The 26,641-nt window shown below is 39.2% G+C and overlaps 1 protein-coding gene across 2 annotated transcripts in view; it reads right to left on the reverse strand.

Annotated features, from left to right (window-relative positions):
• Positions 1-26,641, reverse strand: part of LOC129182299 (alpha-1,6-mannosylglycoprotein 6-beta-N-acetylglucosaminyltransferase B-like) — a 100,358-nt gene that overhangs the window by 23,231 nt on the left and 50,486 nt on the right. For both annotated transcript variants that reach the window (XM_054778241.1, XM_054778240.1), the window contains 4 exons: positions 21,891-21,964; positions 18,633-18,812; positions 16,121-16,285; positions 9,094-9,263 (listed from right to left, as the gene is read on the reverse strand). In XM_054778241.1, coding sequence (XP_054634216.1) covers positions 9,094-9,263; positions 16,121-16,285; positions 18,633-18,812; positions 21,891-21,964 — 589 coding nt within the window. The remainder of the gene's footprint in view (positions 1-9,093; positions 9,264-16,120; positions 16,286-18,632; positions 18,813-21,890; positions 21,965-26,641) is intronic.

A 26,641-nucleotide genomic window follows, 5' to 3' on the forward strand; every position in this document is an offset into this window, starting at 1 on the left:
GTGTCATTTTTCTTGCGGTTTGTGCTTTTTTGTTTTTTTCTCACCCTAATACCGTATGGAGATATCGTTATCGTATCGCGTGGTACCCTGAGATTCCCAGCCCCACTTTACATCATATTGAATTGTGCATGGAGTCAAAGCCATGAGACAAAGGCTTTGGATGGCAGCCCTTGCAGGCGTAGCTCGAGCATCATACTGCTCCACACAGGAGCAAATGAGGTCCTCATAATGAACAGTAAGTCAGTAAGTTTACATACACACAAAAAAATGAATTATTGCATGAATTGGGTTGAATCAAGCATTTTCAAAACACATAAACACCTTACCTACATTGTGTTTGACTTGTTAAAAATTGGATTAACATACCTAGATTATGCGGCTGGAAACCAGATTCCTGTATAAACTTCGATCGACCAAATTAAGCTCATTGGACTATCCTTAATCATAGTTTAGTGATGTAAGACTGGAATATAAAAAAATTTAAATAATTCACTGTGTAGCACGACGTTTGTATTTAGATAGTCCAAGCGGTTCACCACAATGGTGATTTCTTTTTATGCCTCCGAGTACCAGAATAACCACAAGAACAAAAGCAGAGGTCACAGTAAAACATTACCAACTACACAAAAGAGCAGTGGAAAGTTATATTATCCGTGAGACCAATGGCTTCTGCAAGTTACAACTATTTTACGTAGCACACGTGTAATATTAATTCAAAGAGCATTCTGTAGTCTTCTCAAATAAACAAACACTGCTGTTCTTCTCACTGTGTGTGTGTGTCATGCCATTTTTATTATTCATCATTTCTCTAATACAACGTTCTGCTACAAAATATTATCTTCTCTGTCATGGGATTGATGGAGGCATTTAGGATGAACTGATGTATTGATGCTTTTCTTATCCACAGTCTAATGCATATATTTTGCACTGTGGCATCATGCATGTGTTGGCCATTTGGTGTATCTTATTGCTTTTGCTTTCCACTGTGGACCAAGTAAGAAGCAATTTTGCAGGGCTTTATTAGACACACAGAAACACAAAATGAGCCAAAACAGCAGCCTGTATTGCTCGTGGCTGGCCAAGATATTTCCAGTATGTTCGGCAATATTCGATTTGAGAGATATGACTCCTGATAGAAATTTTTAATACTAGATCAAAAAGTGTAAGGAATTTACATTTCTCACTTAACCTTAAGGAGGCTCGAACTCAAACTTCAAAATGCAAAAAGATGAAATGGGAGTGAGACAAAAAAAAAAAAAATTGTAAACAATTTATTGCAAACAACCATCAAAGTGAAATACGCCGTTCATCAGCTGATCAAATGTTTAAGACCATACTCAAAATCCCCCATGAAATCCCCCTAAAATAGAAATACAATGTTCAAAAAAGGACTCAGTAATGAGTAGCTGTGCCATTCTTGTTAATCACCTCGGAAATTGGTTTGGGCATGCCTGATGCCAGTTTTTCCTGGAGGCTAGTGGGAATGTTGCTCCGGGTGGTGAAGATGGCTTCACGAAGGGCACCCACTGTCTGGAACAGATGTCCATTTTTGTAAACTGCCCTTGACATCCATCCCTAAATGTTCTCAATTGGATTTAGAGTGAAAAAAAACAGTGAATGGTATTCCTCTGGAAGACGTACTTTGTCAGGCAGGCATTGTGAACTGCAGCATTGTGCTGTTGGAAAAACCAGACATTACCACATGACCTTCAGTCATGAGGGATGCCCCCTGCAACATCTCCACATACCCAGCTGCCATTTGACGCCCCTGCACAACACAAAGCTCCATTGTTCCTTTGAAGGAAAAAGCACTCCATATCATGATGATGACCAAACTGGTGACCAAATGCACCCTAAGTTTGGAAACACTGACCTGAGGGATGTGTGTTTCTGCGTGAATATTGGCCAAGATAGCCGAAATATTAAACCAATCACTGCCTGCGAAAGTAAATTATGTTTAATGAACTTGTTCCCATAACAACTATCTGAATCAACTGAAACACAGACACACGCACACGCACACACAGTCATGCACCAAGAGCATCATCTAACACCCTAACATCTGCGTAATCATCCATTTGATTACATGAAAGGTATAGTAATTTGTATGCATGGTAAAGTTTCTTTCAATTGCGCACAAACATACGCGCACACACGCTCACACGCACACAGAGCATCCCTACTGACAGGCGCCAGTTATCAAACAAGGCAGGGAGCACTAGATCAAGCAACCGCAAGGCATAAAAACCAATTCAGAAAAGTGAGAGTGAGGGAGAGCAGCAGTGGGAAGGATAAATCTGAGATGAAAGCGTGAATAGCTAGGAAAAAATAAAATAAACACTCCTGCCAAAGATAATAAAATTCTCAGATGGAGGGATACAGTGCAGAGGGGGTAAATTTAGAAAGGTGGAACAGGAGAGCAATGGGAGAGAAAGGTGAGAGGTAGTATGAAAAGGGATACTTGGGAGGTCCATGAAGGGAAAAATGCTGAAAATGTAACATCCTTTAATGCTGGACACAATAATAAAAAGACTGAATCTATCCATTCAACAACCATAAATATTAACTTGGTTAACGTCCAGTTTGTGTGGTAACATAGTATAGTTGGCACATTCAGAGTTTGTGTGATAACATATCATAAGTGGCACATTCATCAACTGACATGAGTTGGATACAGTACATACGTCACCTCGGCTGCTTCAGACCAAAAACACTTTGAAGCAAATTAGCGATAATTGTCTACAATGAGTTAATCTGTTCGAGTGGATGACCAGCAACAGATTGAGGCAAAGTGTTAATTATAGTGGAGGCCACTATTTGAACATCTGCACATATCATGTCATGTGTGAGGGCTTGATATCACCAGCGTCACTCAGGAAGGACATATGGAGGAATGTGGAGGAAAAAGCACTCATCAGTGAGTCAAGTCAAGTCGGCGGACCCCCTCCGTGTACAGTACAGTAGGCATGCATACATACACACACACACACACACACACACACACACACACACACACACACACACACACACACACACACACACAGATTAAAACACTTCTTACTGTACAGCCTTCTAAAGTTGCATTCTCCAGTGGGAGTGGAGTTCAACCTCCCACCTGGATGCAACTTACACTACAGAGAAAGCCGAAAACAATAATATGTTATTAGGGGAATAGCATTCCTGTCACTAGCATAGAAACCGCCCAATCACCTGCATTACTCATCTATGATACCAGTGGACCAGCCCATACTCCTCTCATGTTGCGTTGGCACTAGCATGAGTGTTAATATGACTGCTTACAATTGTGCATAGGGCTAGTGCACAAACAAAGTCTAGGAAGAGAATGGGAGTAAAGTCTGTTGTCTTTCTACGTGGCTTGAGTCAACTGTTAAACTTTCAATTCCTGAAAACAGGGTTGCAAAAACAGGGTCCACTTTATGTCTCACACACACACAATGATACAAAATTGGAGTAAAATTCTTTGTTTCCAAATGCAAAAGTCAGATGCATGACTTTATATGAAATTATTCTTCATCCTGTCGCTTTACTCGTCTTCCGTTTAGCCTCCTCCCGGGAACATCTCATGACAAATAAAGCTAAAAAAAAAAAAGAGGGAAACACGTTGATGAATGGATAATGTCGGTTTTACTGCAGCTCACTTTAATGTGTCCCTAGGCCCTGGAGCCTGTTCAGCAGTGGAGCTGTTGGCCACTGCTTATTTTGCTCAGAAAAAGAGACGGGATGATGAAACACAGAATCTCTAGGCATAGTCTTCCCTTCATTTCATTTTCATTCCCTTCCCTTCATTTCATTTCAACTGTCTGTGGGGCATTCCTTCAAGTTATGTTTCGGTTGTGTGACTGACAGATGCGGACATCCCTGAACCTATAACATATTTACATATGAAGATGACTGATCATTATCATTACCATAACTATAAATAAATGGAATAAATCATTTGTTATGGAATAAATCATCTATCATTGTCTAAAAGTTGTACTCATACATAGTGCTAAGTTTATCAAATTAAAGATCCACACATAGAAAAGCCAATGCAACTCCTGTATGTCCCATACCATTTTGACCATAGGTGCAGAAAGACTGTCCTGAATTCCAAGCTCTGCATTTGTCACATGGAGCATCTGACTCTTTTCTCCACTTCAACTGAGGACAGAGCCAGCAGCATGAAACAAAACATGCATGTCACTCAGTATATAAGGAAGAGAAGTTAATAACAATGCTGTCTGGAAAGGGTTACAAGCAAGACTGGCGGTGATGACATGCTGTGAAAATTGGGGGAAGTTGTGAACTAGCACATTAATTTGGGCTTTTTGGCCTAAGTGTGTGCGTGTATATATATATACAGTATATGCTGTATATATATATATACAGTATATACTGTATATATATATACACACACACACACACACACACACACAAACACACACACAAAACAAACAAACAAAAAAAATATATATACACATAATATGTAAATGTAAAACCTTAAAATAGACTAATAATGCTAATAAGAGTAGCCTTAGTTCATTGTAGCTGCATTACTTTTCCTCTATCAAGTAACTAAAAAGTGCACTGAGTGAACAAAAAGTGCAATGATAACTGATGAACAAACGCCCTGGTTTTGTTTGACTTCATCAGTAAAACACACGGGGTTGCAGACCATCCACCTCTGCAATGACTGCCGTTGAGTAAGCAGTTGCAGCTGGAGTATATTATAGAGCAGGTGTAGCCCTGTCTTCTCTCACTCTCGCACTAATCCATCTCAGGTGCCTTTGAAATCTCATTTGCACCAGCTCCATTTCCATTAAGTTACTCTGTTTGCACACAGAAATGTGAGAAATGCACATTCAGCACAAAAACGCGGACACCAAAATTTGCTTCTACAGTGTCCACGCCAGTTAATGGTGCAAGTGCAATTCTCGCTAGTGTATAATGAAGGACGGTCCAAAATGCATAACAATAGGTGTATCAGTGTACATCTCACATCAAGACGTATTATTTGTACACTTGAACACAAAGGATGCCAATTCAGCACTGGCCTCTGACTTTTCCGTATACAGATTTGCTCGTATGCACATTTGTCCTCATCTCAGCCACCCTCACAATAACATACTTAGAATTGGGATATTTACGAATTACACAGTGAGTGATTTGGATCAGGGACTACTTTACCTGTAAATTGCACTCCAGTGTCCTACCTTCAAAGTCTATACCCCATGTATCTACGCCAACGTTTACCATCTGTTTACTAACTGCTCTGCAGGTCAGTATCTGATTGGTCAATGCCCCCAATTGGTTCTGATGCAAGTGGATTGTAACGCCGCAAAGTGAAACAAATTTTTCGTGGTTGTGTAGTTTTTTTTTTTTGTGTAATTCTTCTAACAAATAAGCACACCAATACATCCACCAAAGTACCTCTCACCCATACCATTTTGCAGAGGTACCGAATAAGTAAAATCATTGTGCTTTTTCTTGTAGTGTAGCAGATGTCTTTGTACTCTATTGGTGAATAATGTATTAGGTATAGCCACCTGATAGCATCACAGATCTGGGCATACACAGTCACACGCTCACCCACACACACACCCACACACACACACACACACACACACACATCACCCCCTTAGTGGCCAATTACATCTACATACTACACTAGTTTTACTCAGATGGTACATTCATTCAACAGCATTGTCCAATATACTGTATCAAGATGATCCATCCTGTATGAATGTGGGCATGTTTCATGGGAGGCGGATGGACAGCTTGACAGACTCCCTAATCACAACAACATGCACACAAAAAAAAGTGTGTCGACTGTCCATCTCAAATGTGACAATTGAACTCAGCCTGTGGATGCCATCCTTGTCATCTTTATAGTAGACTCTGCTGCCATTATCCGCAGAGAGAAAAGCAATGGTTGAGAGCAAATATCGTGCTTCCTCTGTAATTTGTAAGGCTTCACAAGGCAATGCACAGGGCAAATGGCAGACAACAGTGTGGTCCCTGCAGACATCATTATATCCATCTTAACTTAATACCAGCGTCATTGCAAGAATCAATAGTGGAAGACGATTGGACAGATTAGGCTGAAAAAAAGGTGCCAATCCACGGTGTGAATCATACCCTTGGGCTTGCTCAGAATTACAATGCAGAACTGTACCACTACACATCCGTCATCCATCGTCAGCACACAGCTGGAAAGCAGATTTTGAATAGACGTGCAACGCAAGCTACAGGGATTTCACCAACAAGATATATTTACATCCATCCGTCAACAATTGGAGTTTGTGGTTTTTGTTGTGTATGTGTGTGTGTCTTGGCACAAGAGCTGTAAATGTCAGCAGAAATATGTTAGCATGCTGACGAAGGGGAAACAAAAGATGCAGGCTGATCGCACCACACTGACAAGACGCTGTGGACGACATCAATGTGGATCAACAGAGCGACAAATAAATCAACACAAGGGTACCCATGCCTAATCTATGCCTGAAGTGGGGCTAGGTGTAATTAGAACGTATGCATGGAGTTCAGTCTGAAAGAGACAATAATGACAGGAAGACTGTTAAAGGCCATTTATTTGTTGTCATTGCTGCAATTGGAGGTCATTTTGACCACAATGTTTTGGAGCTTTTCCGATTTAAAGCCATGCTGACAAATAACTGTGGTTAATTGCAGAAATCAAATGACATGTTGAACTTCTCATTGTATTAGATAAACGTCATACACTCGCCCCCTCCCCATAGAAATTCCCCCCCACCCCTTAAAAATAATCATTCATTTCATTTGATATATACGGTCGTTCTTTGTCACTTCATGGTTAGAATTTTGCCATATCAGGTTATAAAAAATAGATTAAATAAATACATTATATAAATCACGCTGTTTCACGGTTGAATACGGCCTATTAGTAAAAAAATATGCATATCTAAGCAAGTCTATTTTTTGCCCAAATTAAGCATTTTCAAGCATAAAAATGGCAAAATGCACTAGAATACAAATACAAATTTAGAAAATTTTGCAAACGCATTCAAAAGACGAAGATATGTAGTATTCTCCACTGGTAAGTAGTGTTGCTGTAATACTAAGTGAGACACATACCAGATTGATGGCCAGAACAACAGGCTTTTATTGCAGGTTTAAATTATCTCACAACAAGCCCAATAATCACTAATAAAAAACATAGGCTACTCTTGCGGCCATAACCCACGGCAAGCTGACACTCAACTCTGACCGACCCCACACCCCCCCATGGCGTCACTTCCTGTCCGCCACTCACTTTGCTTCCCTATATGGAACATATTTATGACAACACACACGAGCACAAGTCTTATATGGCTTATTTACTCTCATTATGTCTACTATGTTGGGTAATACGAGTGTAAATGTGACTACAGAGGTATTAGTTCATGTATAGGGTCCGAGACAGACCGTCGCGGCCATCTTGTTTACTTGGGTGTTCCACAGCGGAAGAAGACGTGAGCGTCTTCATCACATACACTGGAATGCACAAGTGACAGTGCGCAGGGATACAGCGGGAGACAAATATAACGCCGAGCGGGTGAGGTGTGTTTTTTTTGAGGAGGCATTTTTGTGATGCAAATGTATTACTCTTCTGAATGCATATTGTTTTGAGAAGCCAAACTCTTTAATGGCCTCAGCAACTAAGCACAACTACTTTCCTTGTCACGGATCTCCGACCAGAACTGGGCTCACTGGACCAATTGGGAGGGTAAGTCATTGTTGATGTACTAAACTGCTGATGAGGATGTCACACAACTTCATGTGAAAAAATCCAAACTATTCCTTTAAGGAGGTTCTAAGCAGAGCTTCAAAATGGAAAAAAAAAGAAATGGGAGTGAGCCAACATTTTTTTTAAGCAATGTATTGGAAACAACCATTGAGCTGAAATAGGCTGTTCATCAGCTGATCAAACATTTAAGACCACAGCCTTGAAAAGCCAAAATCACAGCAAAAAATGTGGATTTAATTTTATTTTCTGTCAGGTATTCACACTATTATGACCTCTTGGTAGCAATCATTTGCAAATTCTTCTTTGTTCTCAATTTTGTATTATTTATTGTCGTCTTTCTGATGAATGTCATGTCACAAAATGGTGATGCGCAAACAGGCTGAAACTGAAATCAGATCGTGTTTTATACACATTTTCAATCTGTATGCAGTATATTTTAGGTTATAGCTTCAGATCATTGTAGTCTGTAGTCTGTCATTCGGTCGAAGTGACGACACCCTCGCTGGTACCACTTTTAGGAGAATCACCCATAATCAATCAATCAATCAATCAATCAATCAATCATACACACACACACATGCAGTACATACATACATGCATGCATACATACATACATACATACATACTTGCATGTATGCATGCATACATACATATACAGTATGTATGTATGGGGTTGAGCATTATTTGAATTTGAACAATTCCGGTTCTGATTCTAATTCCTCATTTTGATTACGGTTCCTAATGATTCTCAATCCGATGCTTTTAAAAGACTGGGTCATAAAAGTTTGCATGGTTTAAATGAGGGTGCTAACCAGATTTGTTTTTGGATGAAATGTCTGAACCTCTCAATTAATTGTTTGATATGAACTTTTTATCAACTTTATAATAAATTTCTTATACAGCTATTTTCAACCAGCATATAAATATCAAGTAATTCAACTTGAATATAAATGTTATGCAGTTTATTTTTACAGGAGTACACTTTCACAAAAGATGTTTATTTTTGAAAAGTCAAAATAGTATGTTTTGTTTGCTGCCTCAATGCTGGTGCAAGCTATTTTTTTATGACACCCTTATTTTGTTAACACAAGTAAACAGAATATAGCCCAAAGCACTCTTATGTTGAAGGCCGGAAATGTGTTGTGTGAGTTGAGAAAGTCCCTTGACTGTTGCTGACAGAGATGGATACCATAGGAGGCTGCATACCATCACTGTGTGTTTTCCATTTGTACACAGATGCAAATTTTGCTCACTTCTACTGATCACCATGAAGTTGACTTTCATTTACTTGATCAATCTTCTGCAATAAGAGTCCAGCAACCTACCTCTGGAGCTCTTTGACAGACATGGAGATCTTCAGGTTGTGTCCTAGAACATGAAGTGCAGTGAGTATGTCGGCCCACTGGACCATCTCTCCAAGGGGACCCCCTTTCAACACCTTGGGGCTGAAAACATCTCCAGACTCCTCTGTTAGGAACCCCACATGGATTAGGATCTGGAAGAGTGGACAGAGACGTGCTTAGTTGTTGTCTGCCTTGGACAATGTTGAGATAAGAGTTGAGGACATTGACTGCATCACTGCTTCTAGTACCCAGTATTTGCTGATGACCTTTAAAAACAAAGATAAGATGATAGATACATTTTTTTGTTTGTAAAGCTTTTGCACCTTTGATGGGGCAGTTGTTTGGCTGACAAGCAAGTCTTAAGTGTGCTTGATGTATGTACCGTATTAATCAACCACGGTAAGGAATATGTACAATTAATAGCCAAATTATGTGCTCGTTTTTATCTAGTTGCATTGGTGTACAGTACATTATCTTAGCTTTTCTTGCATTGGTGCTCTAGTAAATAAAGTTGATTGATTATGTGACAGCATGATCACATTTTATTTTGGCATGTTTCATATAAAATCCTCATTGTGCCACCTATATAATCATTACAGCCCAGCAAGAAATAAGCAACATGTTGCTTTTCAGACTGGCTTAACCTGGGCCATGTCCTAGCAATGCTCTGCAGAGTAATCCTGATTACCTAACACAGCATGAACACCTCCCACTGCTCGATGGCAAACAGGGTGCACTACTTTAAGCATGCATCCTTGATGAGCCTTGGTCCAACTGTGCGTGTGTGTGTTGTGTGTGAACTATGCCAAGACTTTGGATGGTTCTTACTTACAGTAAGTCAGCCACATGCCATGCCTGTCTGCTTGCTTGTATCAAAGATGCTGTGTCATCAACAGCAATCATCTATAAATGGTATTGCTCTGCCGTCATGTTGTGAACATGCACAAAATGTGAATGAAAGATTGGACAGATAGCAACTGTCAAGTTCCACAGAGAGTCCAGCTGGCTTGAAAAATCCCCGGGTTTAATAAGCCGACTCTATTAGCTTCTGCTTCATAAAAAGCGGATAAGTGAAATTTAATTACAGTTATGGTGGCAGATGGCAAGAGTGACAACCCATGGCATCGGCACCATTACTTTTCAGGCTCGGCGATGCCACTTGGGGAGTTTGTGTTGCACAAACAACAGCAAAAGAAGAGAGAACGGTGTTGTACTGTGTTTTAAAGTGAAGACTGCAACATACTGACTGACCCAAGGTTGCATTTCTACTCCTGCACTCTGATATTTTGTTTATATGGAGGCATTTATTTCACATTGACATAAATCACTTCTGTGGTTTTTGCCCGATCCCACTGAAAAGTCACCTATTTATGAAGGTATTCATGTCCCACAAGAAACGTTTCCAAATCGGACCTGGGCAAAATATGGGTCACATCCGGCCCCATAAGCCTTTCAATCCAGCCCCTCCGACATTTACAAATTATTTTTTTTAAACCTTTAACATCAAAGTTGTAGTTGGCAATAGGGTTTGCAATGCTATTTTTTTAATTACCGTAAAGTCTTAAACTATCGTAATTATTCTGAAGGGCGAGTGTCTGCCCTTCCTAGTGATATGCTGGCCATTAAGTAATCATAAGGACTGCATCGCAGCAACTCCAGGGAATGGGTCTGTGTGCTGAGCGGACAGGCAGCAAGTATAACTGACAGGAAGAGACTGCTTTAATGTTTTACATATACATACATATACAGTATACATACAGGTATATAGTAGACCCTAGCTATATCGCAGTTTGAATATCACTCCCTCACTATATCTCAATGTTTAAAAAAATATATATAATAATAATAAATGGTCGCTGTTTCGTGGTTGACTATGGCCTTTTATTAGTCAAAAAACATTGAAAGACAAGTTGTATGTAGTATTCTTGTCACTAGGCATCAGTAATGTTATGAGACATGACGTTAGATTACCTTTAACACTGCATGGAGACTGATTACAGACGCAACTGTAGCCCGTGTTATTATTAGGATTATTATGTTATTATTGTGCCTGTCGTATGGCAAGTCAAACCTGCAATAAAAGCTGTTAAGTGTGTGCCTCACCGAACATTACTGACACCTTGTGACCAGTGCATTTTAGTTCATTTAACCATCATTATGCTTGGAAATGCTTAATTTAGGCAAAAAATACGTAAATGCTTAAATATGCATATTATTGGACTAACAATAGGCCATATTCAACCAAGAATAGCATGATTTAATAATATATTTTGATGGGTGTTTTTGCAGTACGGGTGTGCTTGTACCAGCAATGTAAGGGAGCCCTAGTGAATCTGCTTGAACATCATTTTGGAGTACAAATACATAAACCACTCTTTGCTAGATGGCAGAGAAAAGCTTGATAGTACAAGCACCTATAAGTATGAATGATTATGTGTGTGTGTGTGTGTGTGTGTGTGTGTGTGTGTACGTACTATGGACCCTTGTGAAGGTCAGAGCAGACTGATGGAATTTCACATGTGGCAACACAAGCTGGCACTGTCATGCACCACTACAACACCCTTAACTTCACCTTCTCATTCTCACTACAACAGAATCTACAGCCATTACTTAAAACCCAGTACGGTCATTTGGACTATTGCAACACAAACAGGCTTGATGCAATGCATTTTGATTTATAAACCAAAATTCCTCCAAGCTATCCTTGCCAAAACAGACAGAGCAAGTATGAAAAAAGAAAAATAACCAGCGTTTCTCTCTTCCCATTATACTGAATTTGCTAAACAGCGGAGACATTTATTAACTTCACTTCAGAGAGTAGCAGGTATATTCAGATCTATGTATATTAAACATATTTTAATCACTTTTCCCCCCCACAATATATGATCATTTACATTGTATACAGTATATACACTACTCTATATTATGCTAAATTCTAAAGTACTGCATATTGTATCACAGGCTTGTGGACATGAGTCAGTGTGTTTGCACCACATGGAATAAAAGCACTCTAAAAGTTTTCTGTCGGACTTCTTGCTCACTTTTTTTCTCCCCCCTCCAGCAAGGAGCGTTCTGGTCTTGTCAGTAGATATCAGATCATTCTTTTGTTGTTTTTTTTTTTTTCCTGACGCCTGACTTTGTTAAGGTCAACGTTGAATGTTTAGTAGCTTTTGTTCTAGAATATTTGTCTAGAATATTTAATCCGCTGAAAAGATCAGCTTTACAGATGCCATGCCGGCTGTGCAGGCAATGCGTTTGTTGAGGTAAAGACAGACACTGCGACATGTGGTGATATTAGATGTCATATATACTGTTGAATATGTTTTTTGTTAAAAAGGAGGCGTCTCTATAGTAGAGGTATGGCATTTATTTATTCAAATTATTTATATGTGAGGATTAGTACATCTGAGGAAATATGGTATCTTATTTCCCATCCTTGGCACAATCCTCTAAAGCTTTACAGCTCTTTTTTACTTTTCTCAATCCCACTATTTCTACCTGGAAAGTTGGTCCTCAACATAATCTGCAAGAGGATCAGTCACAGGTCAGTCAGCGAGCTCCCCATGGAGCTGACACTCAAAGATATAGAACATATTCAGCTCCCGTGGATATTTTTAAAGTCACTTGATGAGAAAAATCAAAACAGCAGTGAATATATTTCAACTGGATTCCGAAATAAGGTCAATTCCTTTGAGTCTTACTGTATATTATTTCTTTAAACCTAAATGTGACTGCTGACTGAATGGCTTCTCTGACGAGAGAAATGCAAAAGACTAAGATAAAAAAAAAAAAAAAATGTATCCCGTTCGACAGTCACAAAATTCACATTTCAGATAAACACTGCGTCTTCGTTCTTTTCATTGATCATTCTTTTTCAGGGTTAACATCTATTTTCTTCAATCAACACTCATCCAAACAGGAGAATTGACTGAAATCAATGGACACCTCTTTGGAATTGCAAATGCGGCACGTTTCTATCGAAGATGTGGACCATGTCAAAGACAAGTTGTGAAAAGACATTGGCAGGTCACACAACACTGTCAGGTAAAATGTAATTGAACTGAAGCATCCTTGTACTTTTCAGCATTGCTGGGAGGCAGTCATGTATGTGTTCATTGTCTTTCACCACTTATCTTGCTATGCAAAGTCAAAGTTTGGTGTGGAAGAAGGGTCTATTTTTGGAGACGTCGCCAGCCAATAACCTTCACACTCACATTGGTACTTCCTGACTTTGAGTCATCTCAAACCTTTAGCATTAACTGGACGTTTAGGCTACAGCCTGTGAGCAAATGCAAAACAGGCTAGTGGAGAAAAATGCTAATTTTACATCGAAAGGTCTCAGGATCAAATCCACTAGCTCCTTGCTATTACACACCACTGTAGCACCTTGCCACCACCAATCACACTTGCGATTACGGTGATGAACAGCCTCTGACAGCAAGGCTAACACATACAAACACGAGGACATCTGCTTGTGAGATAGTAGCAGCTCATTGTAAGGCATTTAGGCTCTTCAGGCAGCCGTGAGCAACAAATACCCTCAGTGCACTGCATAAAAAAGGCAAACATCAATCACAGTGACAGGTAACTATTGTTTCCCGCGTTAACTAACTTTAGGAAGCTATTGAGGCAGTGGGCAACATTTTGGAGAGCTGCTAAATGTGTTCATAAACTGCTTCATCAAAAGAGCTTTTTTCTTAATTTTCTGGACTAAAACTTAATGAAAACGTATTCTGTGCAGCAACAAACTTTTTGGGGGTAGTGCTTTTGTTTGTCCTTTTGAATATTATTAAGTCCAGATTTAAATGACATGCTAAGTTTCACAGTTTAACTAGTTTTTAATGAAGCCAGCAGCCACAAGCTCATCGACACAAAGCTTTACCACTCTCCTTTCGCTCATTTATTCACCCCTCCTAAATCCATTTTCTACTGCGCCTTCTTTATGACCAACAATCCATCCTTTTCTCATCATCATTTTCCTCTGGCACCAGTATAGCTTGACATATAGTCATGAGCCCAATCACCATCATCACTAGTGACCTCCTTTTGTTTCATGTCTCATCTGGACATGTGGAGGACAGGAAGTGGTGTTCAGGGGTTCAGAATTGACTTTTAGCTCTGAGTGGATTACGGCCGCAACTGTAGCCTGCGTTATTATTATGATTATTATGTTATTATCATTGTGCCTGTTGTGTGATAATTCAAACCTGCAATAAAAGCCTGTTGTCCCCGGCGATTAAGTGTGTGCCTCACCAAACATTACTGACACTTTTCGACCAGTGTAGAATACTACATAGCATCGCGTCTGAATGAGTCTATATTTGTATTGTTTAACCGTTTTTTTAACCATCTTTATGCTTGAAAATGCTTAATTTAGGCAAAAAAATATGTAAATGCTTAAATATGCATATTATTGGACTAATAATAGGGCGTATTCGACCACAAATAGCATGATTTATTAATTATATATATATATAATATTAATATGCTATATTTTGAAAGACTGAGTGAAGCCTCAAAATTCGAACCACGATGACAACTGTATACTATATCATTATTTACAAGGTCTCTTTGGGGAACATGAAACAATGCAGGTAAGTACAACAGTAAGAGTTTGAACAGCGTGAATTATTATTTTATTTTTAGTACCGTAATTTCTGGTGTATAAGGCGCTAATTTTTTCTCACGCTGTGGCTTATACAGTGATGTGGCTAATTTGTGGTCGCATTCTGGTGTGCTTCGGAGTAGTATTTTTGCGCTTGGTGCACGTGCCGTGATCTTTAGTGATATGCTATACCATTGACTTCTTTCCCGATTCAATATGGAGTAAAATTCAGGCTGGTATTGGCATAGCTCATAAAATAAAGAATATAAGACAGAGTAATTTATTCAATTATTTGAAACAACTGCATATCATTTTGACTGGGTCTCCATCATTTTGTTACTTTTGACTGTGCTTCAGTTAATGAAGTATCAAAGTACTGATTTGATTTGAGAATCGATTTAAGAGCCTCGTTTACACTTGCACGCATTTTGTCTTCGCTGTGGTACACAATTTCTTTGTGTGCCAGTGAGAAAATTGGTCGTACAGGTGGTGAAGTATGTGTTAACTGCGCAGGGCTGTGTTCCAGTGCGCAAAGAAAATTGTGAAATATAAAAAATTTGTAGCATGCATAATTTTGGTGAACGCAACGTGAACACACTGTGAACGCACTGTAACCAATGCCTAAACAACGTGGGCGGTGCGCATCAAAGCATGTCTCATTCACATGGCAATGCTAATATACAGTCTGTAGGGCTGCAGTGGTGCCATACTTGTCTGAACCTCAGCTTCTGCAGCGACTGTTTTGCCTTTCGTACCGCTACTATTTGATTACACACTAAATGCATGATGTAAGAAACAATTCCTGTCTTTTGTAATGTATTTTGTAAATTGTAAGCTGAATGTTAAGGCGTGTGGTTAAAGTGGTGGCTGTCTCGTGTGTAGCTGAAACGACGCCTTGATGCCTGGTACTCTCTTCAGTTGACGATATAAATGCTACTGACCACTATATGAGGAAATCCGGTATCTTGTACAGTGTTTATAGTAGTGCCTCTTCGCCAGTGTTTTTACTCATGTATTTTATTTCATAATTTTCCTAATTTTAAAAACTGCACAGAGATGGAACGATAGCACAGATTTAGAGTATGTACATTTAGAGTATGTATTCAGCTACAGAGGTTGTAATTGAGCCTTAAAATCCATCCATCATCTTTCATCTGTACAGGGGTCACCCTGGGCATACCACCAGCCAATCACGGGGTTGACACACTATGACAAACCACTATTCACAAACAATTTAACATTTACTGGGCAATTTAGACATGTCACGTTAATCAAAGGTGCATTTATGGACTGTGGAAGCTTGAGGTTCTTTGTTATGGCTGCGTAAACAAGAGTTAATAATAAATTAAAGATGTGCAGTGACAAATCACAGGGCAGAAAATACAATTTAAACCTCCTTCGTACCTTCTTCTGGTCCCTCGATCGGTGCTGCAGTGTAGAATCGAGGCGGTGGGCAGCCGTGGCCCACTGCTGTGAAAGACGACGGATTCTTCGCTTCATGAAGCTAAGAGACTCCTTTCCTGTACCAATCTGGTCCAGTAACACAGACAGATCTGTGCGGAAAGCGGCCTAGGAAGAGGGGTGGATGAATGGAGAGCAAATGGAGAGATATAGTGAAGTGAGATAAGGTAGAAGTAAAACAAAAACACCGTAGCAGAACATCAATGTCAACACCTACTGAAAAACTTGGCACTGAATTTTGGCCCTGTAATAATATTATCCACTGGTTGACTATTACAGTGTTGAACAGATGCATCGTATTTATAAGTAGGGGTGTCAGATTATTAAAATGAATCAGATTAATCAATTTTCAAATTAATTAATCATGATTAGTCACCATGTCACACTGTCTTCAATATGCCCATTTCACTGTATTTTATTGTAAGAAAGATAAATGACAGGGCAGGATTATACAGTATATCCAGTATTTGTGTGTGTTAACAGGGCAAATTAACTGAAAATTTCAATAAACTTAAGAGACCGCACACGTCTGAATATCTGTTTACCTAACACTGGTTTCTTTAATAGCAGAATATTTGAATCTGACTTTTAACTGTGTTATGACAACTGAGGAGTTGCGTTCAAAGACACCACGTCATTTAAGTTGAATTCACGTTTTGAGTGTATTTCCTGGCATTTCCGAGCATACTTAAATGCAGCAAATTGTACTTCCACAATAAGAGTTACACAATGAGTGATAAGATTATCCACTTATTGTATTTCTTTGCATTTCTGTTTATTTAGACCACACATACGTGCATAATAAAGATGTTGTTGTGATGTTCGGAGTGTCTGTAAATACATCTCGTGGTCTCTCTAGTGACAATGAGGAAGTGTCGTTGCAATGACGAATGGACTTGAGACGTGTTTGTTTGGAGTTGGAGATACATATATGGTGTTGAAATTGCACTGCTGTTGATGTGTTCAGGTCACAATGAAGTTAGAAAAGAGTGTCAGACTCTGTGGGGAGCTACTCTGTGCCGCCGTCTGTCGTCGTAACAGAGAGCCGTGGCTCGCATATGTGTTAATTACGCAAAAAAATGTTCCGTAATTAATGAAATAAACCGCCGTGAAAACGCTATTTTTGACAGCCCTATTTCTAAGTATTTAAAAGATTCATGACTGTCCTACTGGAATGGACTATGTAAATGGCGACTGTGACTGGCAACAATATGCAGTCATTTAGTAATCACCACGCTATTATTTACTTGTTAGTCACTCCCAAGTCCACATATTCATTTTAAGGACAGTGCACTGTGGTTTTAGCGATAGTAATTAATTCACTGTCTGGTTTGAATTTAACAGACTACATAGATTATGTGCTTGGTGCTCTTTTCAAACACCCCAAAGTTTTGTAGTCACGATCAATAACCTCTAAATTTCTCAAAACACTCCTACAATTCATTGAACAAGTCTTAGAGGTCACTGTTTATCAACTGTACAATTAAGAATGAGTCTCTCTACTGTACATAATATGTTAAAACTAGTTTGTGTGTAGCAAATGACAAGGTCGATCTCATATCTGTGACCCCTGAGTCAGCAAGGAAGAAAAAAAAGAGTGGATGATGGATGGATCAGGCATGTCTAATTAGTAGACTTTGAATAGGGTCAGATGAAAGTGAACTGCTATGAAAGAATGGGGCTGGTGGCTCACACTCCCCAGATACACTGCAGAGTATACAATACCTAAAAAGGGGAATCATTTTTCCTGAGAAGGCCAGTAGCAGATGACAAGATTATCAATAACAAAAAATAAGAATGACAAGATTAAACCTTTAGGTAGGCATCTAAAATAGTAAAACGTTTTTTCTTGTTATAACATTCCTTCCGTCACAACACACCTCATACATTTTCACTCACTCGCTAAATTAATTGGAATTCACAGTCAAACAGCTTCCACAGATCATCTACTGGGGCCAAAACAGTAGTTATATTCTTTCTAGCATAAAATTAAATGCCAGAGTGGTGAACTGTCAACTGTCAGTTGTACAATTAAAGCAGTCCCTCAAGGCTTTAGACCAGGGAGGGCCATTATTTCGATCGCGAGCTACCGGTAGATCGCCAAGGTAGTTGGTAGTTGATCGCGTAAACGTCACTTCGTAGTTGTCATATGACATCAGTCAGCTGACATTAACTTAGTAAATAGTTGCAAAAAAATACTATTTCAGGGCACCCAGACCGCTGTTTCCATGTGGATGAGAGGCTGAAATGATAAAGTACTTAGCCGTTTTCACCTGAAAACGTTTCCGTGTGGATAGCCCCTTAGATGTGCTCCAATTCTTGATCTTTCTTTTTCACTGAATCATGATATGGCTTATGCTATTAATACACTTAGGAACTGTGAAAATATTGCACAATATCTCCTTTAAGTTGTGTACGCAGTAGTGTGTACACAATTACATATACTCTGACTCACCGGCCTTTTGGTTCCCTTTGCCTGGTGAACATGCTGGGTAGGCTGGCTGCTCTGGTTCCTCCAGGCCAGTGGGGGGCAGAACCACTCCACTTCACTCAAGTAGATGAGAAAGGAGCAGTCGGAGCCATCGACACCATAGAAGGCGTAGCAAGGGTCGGAGGTCCACCGTGCTCGCATCCACTAGAGGAACATATGCACATAAGCATGAACTCTACATACAGTATTATTGAAGTATTATTGAAGTGTGACTGACAGTCAAAACATTTTATTTGATTGGAATTTGATTCACTCCGAGCAAGGCATGGTGTACTTGAGATACAAACAATGTGTCCTCAACAATGTGCTTTTAACAACTGCTGTAGCTGCACAAACATATTTATTATTTAAAACACATTAAAGCCTGAAAATCCCTCCATAACAACACTAACAAATATACAGTAGACTGAATATCATGGGATGTGTGGGTGGATGTCTGTGAGCAAAGTTTACTGTTTTAAGAGTGAAGCTATCTTGAAGTGTTGTGAGCCAATGACAATGTGCAGCAGGCGAGCATTACTGTTTCACCAGATGGCTCCTGTTTGGCTCAACCTACCTAAACCTATAGATAATTTTGGATATCTTTATGGCCGAACCGATTACTCCATTAATTGAAACAAGCTTCAGATTAATCAACTAAGAAAATGACCATGGTTGTATTTTTGTGTACATTTATTGTTTTACTGAAGCTATTTGACAAACATTTAGATCCATCCAAGATCTATCCAGCTCAAGAAGGATGCAGAGGTTTTGTGGCTTCCTCTACCATCAGGCTCATGAAAGACCTTGGCATTCATGGACAGGCTCTGCGACAGACAATAAGATCAGTCTCTGAACCGGTCGAAAGAAGCAGCCAGTGGCTATGGATAAAGCGCAAGGACCCTTGCTGGGATCACAGAAGAGGGGGGCACATCTGGGACGCCAGATGTTGCCGATGAGCTCTCTGGAGGTGTCATGGGCCTATCAGTCGGCCTACCATCGAAACACCAATGAAGGAGGGTGCCCACCTGACGACCCTAATGAAGTTTGACACCCACCCCACCTTCCAGGCACTACTCCACTCATGACTGGGCATGGGACACAGGCTCAGGCTTGATCACCCTCTAGTTGGCCGCCATTGATGAGGGTGGCTAGTGTTGAAAGGTCGAAACACCCACTGATTCAAAAAGTACCCTACTGATGATGTATTCCAAAATTTACATCCTTCCCATGGCTGAGATAAAGTTCCCACACCACTCTCAACATCCATGTCTCATGTGATTACCATCTATTGGCACAAACAATAGAACACACATGCACACACATATGCAATATGTATTCTTATTATTCCGTTATACACTGTACATCTTAGCAATACTCATATGTCATTACTCATTATTATACCATCATCATATATCAACATATCAATCATGTATTATGACTAATTCTTGGAATTATATATAAATTCTATGTATACATGAGAATTGTAATTATTATATTGGCTATTCGTGTTGATGGTAATAATAATTAGTTTGGATAGAAGGTGCCATGCATTAAAAGAGGCAAAGTGTTGTGGACCTGCTGCCTGCGAGGGGCTTCTCAGGCAACACGACCACTCTTGACCAAGTGTCCGATGCTGTGCATTGAAGAGACACAATTTTGGAGGTCTGCTGCGAGAAGATGGATGATCTCCTGCAACCGAGCCTCCACTTGTCTGCCCTAATCTGGTGATTTTATTGTAGGACAAAACAATACAAAAGACAAAAACAAAGTGATGTCAGTATGCATATCTTTTCACGTATTAAATGATTACCATCATCACTTTTACCTCTGTTTAAGACCAATTTAGTCTATGATCCTGATATCAGGATTTAGGTCGTTATATGCGGGTATAATAATAATAGTAATGATAATGGTAATGGTCATAATCTAGCAACTAAATGATGCTTCCAAATAGGAGAAGATCATGTATATGCAATGTGTGATCTGGGTTATAACATTATTTCCAGCGGTATGATATTCTTATTATATTAGTAAATTTCCCCGCTGTGGGATAAATAAAGTACATACAATATTATTACATCCAAGTATAATATATAATAATGTAATACACAGGAATCTAATTATCATATTACACAGTTACTATGAATTATCATGAGCTAATATTAAATAAGATTGTCATGTGCTTAGTGACTTACATAGTTATAAATTATGAAACCTTTTACTGTAATATCCAATAGTACCTCAAACACCAGGTAACATTCAAATACCTCTTTCCTCATTCATGTACTGTGACAAAACCATTTTGTTGTATCTTGATTTAAATTGATGAATATTAGGACATTGCTTGAGCTGTAGCCCCAATCTGTTCCAAAGTTTGACGCCGTACATATACAGACACACACAAGCTTTTCCTAGTGTTTCTGCTTGAATTTTAAAGTTACCACTCCCCTTCAGACTATAACCCCCTTCTCTCTGTGTCAAGATGATGATGAGCCAAAACACACAAGCAAGTCCACCTCTGAATGGCTCAAGAAAAACAAAAAGACTTGGCAGTGGCCTAGTCAAAGTCCTGGCCTGAATCCTATTGATAGGCTGTGGCATTACCTTAAAAAGGCGGTTCATGCGTGAAATGTAGCTGAATTATAACAATTCTGCAAAGATGAGGGTCAGAGATGTGGGTCAAAACTTTCACAAAAGTGTAAAATTATAAAGATTTTGATCACTTTATGTCCCCTAGTTCAGGGGCTGGCAACCCACGGCTCTGGCTCTTCAGCCTCCCTCCGTCCGGCTCCCTTGGCCGAGTGAGCTCTGTGACTTTTTAAAATTTATTTTATTATTTTTTAACATCAAATTGGAAGAAATGTGCAGTTTGAAAAAGAGTTTGAAATATGTGCCTCACCACAAGTCCGTGAACACATCTAGACCGCTTTCTGACTCAAAAGGTTCAGTGCTTAAATTATACAAAAGTAGGCCTACACATCCACTCTATACTTCTGTTTGTTGAATTATGTTGTTAAACAGGTAAAATTGAAAAAAGATGACTACTTTTAAAAGTTTATAAGCTGTGTAAAGTTTTGCAGCTGTAGACTTTTCTTTTTTTTTTCCCTGGTAGAGGAGGCAAAATTGCTCTTTTAATGGTAAAGGTTGCCGACCCTTGCCCTAGTTAAAAAACATCTAGGAAATTAGATTAACACAGGAGCCCTCCCATTGTCAAAATCCCAAAGTAAGAATGGCACTCACATCCACTTTTCCAGGACATTCTGGGTAGCGGGGGTCTTTGGGTATATCACACTGGGTTGAAGTCCCATCTCGCACTGTTGAAAAGACACAAGGAACAGACTAGGCATGCGTCGGTATGAAATTCTGACTGTATAATAAACCATGATATTTTTGGCCAAGGTTAACGGTTTCACTGTATTATAATTACAGCTCTAAATGTGCTATTTTGAAATACAGTCAAACCTGTCTTAGCGGCCACCTTTATAGAAGGGCCACCTGCCTATAGCAGCCACTGAAAAATCCCCCCCAGCAAATTTACATGTTATAGACCCTGTGTATAGCAGTCACCTGTCCAACGGGGCCAGCGGCCACCCATTTTGTCTCCCTTGGTCAATATCTGACTGCATATAGCAGCCAAATTACCAACTCAAATAGAAGCTTCATGCACGAAAAAGTTTTGTTTTTCAATCAATGAAGGCGTCGTGTGTAGACTTTAATTACTGAGTCTTAGCTCAGTCACAATCATTCACAAGATCCACACAAACTGTCAGTTGTTCCACATAAAAAAGCCGTCTTCTTTTGAGCTTGCTATTTCCTGGTCAAACATGTAACTTTAAGAGCATTTGCACCAAAACATTACCGCAAAGTAGGCTGGGAACAGGACGTGCTCCCAGCAACGCTACAATAAAAAAAAAAAACATGCTAGCATGCATGCGGCAGCGAGAGCAAAACTGAGTTCGGTTGTACTTAACTGAAGTATTTTATCAGTTATCAGTTATTATTAAGCCTCTAGCTTCCTTTTAGTAAGTAAAAACCTTGGCTATGATTGCACTACATTGTCATGTAGACCTACAAAGTACACTTGGAAGAACAAGAGGTGAATAAATGTATTGCAACTGATGTGAAACTGATGAGGGGTAGGATTAAATAAGCTTTGCTTCTTCCTACTCCTTTTTGGACATGCAAAATTGTGAATTGTACTATGTGATGTGCTACTGTTTGACTCATGCATGTTCAGGATTAAAAGCATGAACCATGATAATAACAAGCCTAGTAGTGCTGTACAACTTTTATCCGCAGTCCGCAGTGCCCTCTACTGGTCAACATTATTATTATTTTTTTTTCCCCTTTTTTTCCTCTACTGGTCAACATTCAAACTGGACGCCAACCTGTCTATAGAGGCCACCTGTCTATAGCGGCCACTTTTGCAGACTCCCTCTAGTGGCCGCTATAGACAAGTTTGACTGTATCTTCATTGAAGAGAGAAGTCAAAATAGTAATTTTTAAACTCTACAACAGAACACGATGAAAGTGGAACACATGTATTTAAAATAGCAAAAAATAACTGAATTCATTCAAAATAAATAAATAAAAAAGCAGTTTTCAAATATTTTCTTAATGAATGTGCAGATCACACTTTTCCACAAATGTCCGTTTCCAGGTCATGTGATTGTTCGCAACTGAGACGTTAAGTGGTTGTTGCCTGTTCAGTGGAGAGTAAACACTTTATATCACCTATCCTCGACACCTATCTTGTTCTGAATCACATCTCCACATTTGGTGACCCTTGAGTAATATGTCGACAGACAGTGGCAACAACACCGCGATCATACAGGCAGCTAACGGCGGTGGTATCTATGCCCGACTTTTGCCAGCACAGCACATACAGTACCTGTGGTTTCAACACATCCAAGCCAAGTTCCGACTGCAAGGAATAATACAGGACGTGGCAAGGTATTTCCACGTAGCTGCCGTGCTGGACCTCCACTTTCTTGTCATGTCACAAGAATGAAACGAGGAACAATTTTAGTGGTTTTGAAAACGTGACTTTTTTCCATACGTGGTATTCTTATAACTGCCTATAACAGACCTTTAGCTACAGCTATGCAATAGATTTTTTTTGTTGGACTCATGTCTTTCAGGAAAAGCCCTGCTTCAAATGTAATTTTAAAGCCCACAGTCCATCTCCATCCAAAGTACAATATACAGAGTCAGGCAAAATGATCTGACGCATTTGTAGGTTAAATAAAAGGCAAACAAAGTAAAGAAACAAGAAAGTGTTTTTATTTTCAAAAAGTACATATAATGCCATTCTGTTTCATTATGTTTTAAAAATTAAATCAGTCAAATGGGATCCATTATGGTCCACACACTCAATGGAGATCCAGTAGCCAAGATCGTGTTTCGAGCTGGTACGGGATCATGTCTACCAAGATTGAAGTGCAAACGGAACGCTCGTTGTGTTGCAGTTACAGATTCGTTTGTTTTGATAAACGTTTCCACAATGAAAGCGCGATGCTCACCAGTCCAATTCATGGCAGCAAATGAAAAAGAAATTATAATTATAAATTATAAAGAAACAAAGCAAAATGTCGTTATAGAAAAAAATGGCATTATATGTACTTTTGGAAAATAAAAACACTTTTTTGTTTCTTTACTTTATTTGCCTTTTATTTAACCTACAAATGTGTCAGATCACTTTGCCTGACCCTGTATAATGGCAGACCCGTATAAGGCAAATTGCAGACTTGAAATCATAAATCTATCCTGGGAGGATGTGATTATATAAAAGGACCATTGTGGGGCTGTAGATACCCTAACCTTTAAGAAGGTACAGGTGGTCTTCATTTTATGTTTCGTGGTTACAAAGACACTTGCATAAATTAATTAAAAACTTAATTTTGGTCGATAAATACGAGACTTGCTTGAAAATTAGCTACAACAAACACAGTATGTCCCTCATGCGCAACTCCACTGGGGAAAGAAGGGTAACATCGTTTATTAGTTAACTTTTGGCACTTCATTATGTTTCCCAATCGTAAGGCAGGCCCTTCTGGTGGGAGTGCAGCAAATACAAGGAAGGCCATCACCATGGAAGTGAAAATGAACATAATCAACAAGACCTGAACCAACGCTGTATCCCAGTGAGCCTTACTTTACAGGAGAAAGCTAAAAGATTCTTTGAAACCTTGAAAAGTAAAAAGAGGGGAGGGAGTGAAAGTGAAGTGTTTTTGGCCAGTGAGGGGTGGTTTATGAGGTTTACGGCTTCTGCTAATTTGCATAAGCTTAAGGTTCAAGGTGAAGCTGCTGATGAGGATGATAAAGCAGCAAGTGAGTTGGCTGAGATTATGAAAGGGATAAAAAGGAAAGACATTTTTAATACGCTTTCATTTAATTATTGTATTTTGTGTTTTTATTGTTGTATTTTATGTCCATCTGTTCTGCGTACAGTGTGAGTGTCTTAAGTGTTAATTTAGGTTTGAGTTCTAAAATTCGACTGACAACGGGTCGGAGGGACGGAACTCGTCCCGAGGACCACTGGTATTTATTTGAACATGTTTACAAGTTTAAACTTTGTTATACTGAGCATACGCATGAATGGAATACACACAAGCGCATTCACAATCCTGTAACCCAGAGCGCTCTGAGCAATTACGGGGTCTAGATCCTTGTGCTTTGGTTCAGGGCACCTTGGCAGCTCTCCCAACAACCTTAAGTGTGTACTTTGGTCCGTAGAAGCCCTTGAACTGCCCCAAAGTAAAGTCCTTATAGGCTGAACTACTATTACTCCTTACAAACTAAGCATTTGGACAAACTAAGCATTTGGTGAGTACTTTAGTTGTATTACATGCAGTAATTGTGGCTTCATTAGTCCAGAAGCTCTAAGGTCCAAATGTTAATATGGATAGATTGAAGTTAATGATCCATACAGCAATTAATCAACATGAAACTGCTCATCGGCTCATTTAACATCTCCCCTATCAAATTCCACAACATGATTGCAGCAATCGAAGTTTCCGCTACATGTATTTGATTGTGGTGGACTGCCACACCTTTAAAATTTGTGTTTTTTTTTCTTTCGTGAAAACAATGTTAAGTAATATATTGTATGAATGGAGATATATGCTATATCGGAGTGCCCGTCACGGCGATATATGATGTGGGTGACACGCAAAGGTAGTGTGAGTCACACTACCTTCACGTGTCACCCACATCATAAATATCACTTTGTAGATGTCATATGACATCCGTCCACTGACATTAAGCCCTCTCTTGATTCGCTCTTGTGCCTCTGCGGCAAAAAAAGTGGAGAACAGATGTCCGCAGCCACACACGGAAAATGCAACTTTCATCTTTATTATTCTGATTAGGAAAAAACTACCTGATCGGTAAGATGCCTACATCTATAACAAAAGTTATCTGTTCGCTTGTAGCGGCTAGTTATGTAGACAAAAAGTCTATTGTTTCATGGCTGTACTTCACATCATGAACTCCACTATAGAAATGCTTGTTTTCTACAAGTTCATTGGTCAAAGTGCTCTTTCATGATTAACTGTAAAATGTAGCCATTGCTGAAACTTTTTTAATACGTTGCCTTGACTTCGGCTGCATTGTCTTTTGCATAATCATTTTCACCGCTCGTATACAGTATCTGTAATGCTTGATAGCAAATGCTAACTGGAAGTAATACATGAAGTGTATGTATAATGAACGCGACGTAGCTATTTTGACTGACATACTACTCAGGTTATGTACACAACTATTGAGGAATTATCTTTATTGCAATATTGATTTCAATTGTGAATTACTGGATGATAGAGCATCAACTATTTTGATTACCTGTAAACTTTGAAACAGTCAATGTGAAATACTAATTATTAGTATTTAGTATAGTAGTTAGTATAGTAGTTTCAAAGTTTTATATGTTTTATACATGTAGTAAGAAGTAGGTCATTTTTTAATTTGTAACTTGCATGCTGAAAAAGTGTGTG

This window comes from Dunckerocampus dactyliophorus, chromosome 6 (assembly GCF_027744805.1).
Source record: "Dunckerocampus dactyliophorus isolate RoL2022-P2 chromosome 6, RoL_Ddac_1.1, whole genome shotgun sequence".
Lineage (NCBI taxonomy): Eukaryota > Metazoa > Chordata > Actinopteri > Syngnathiformes > Syngnathidae > Dunckerocampus > Dunckerocampus dactyliophorus.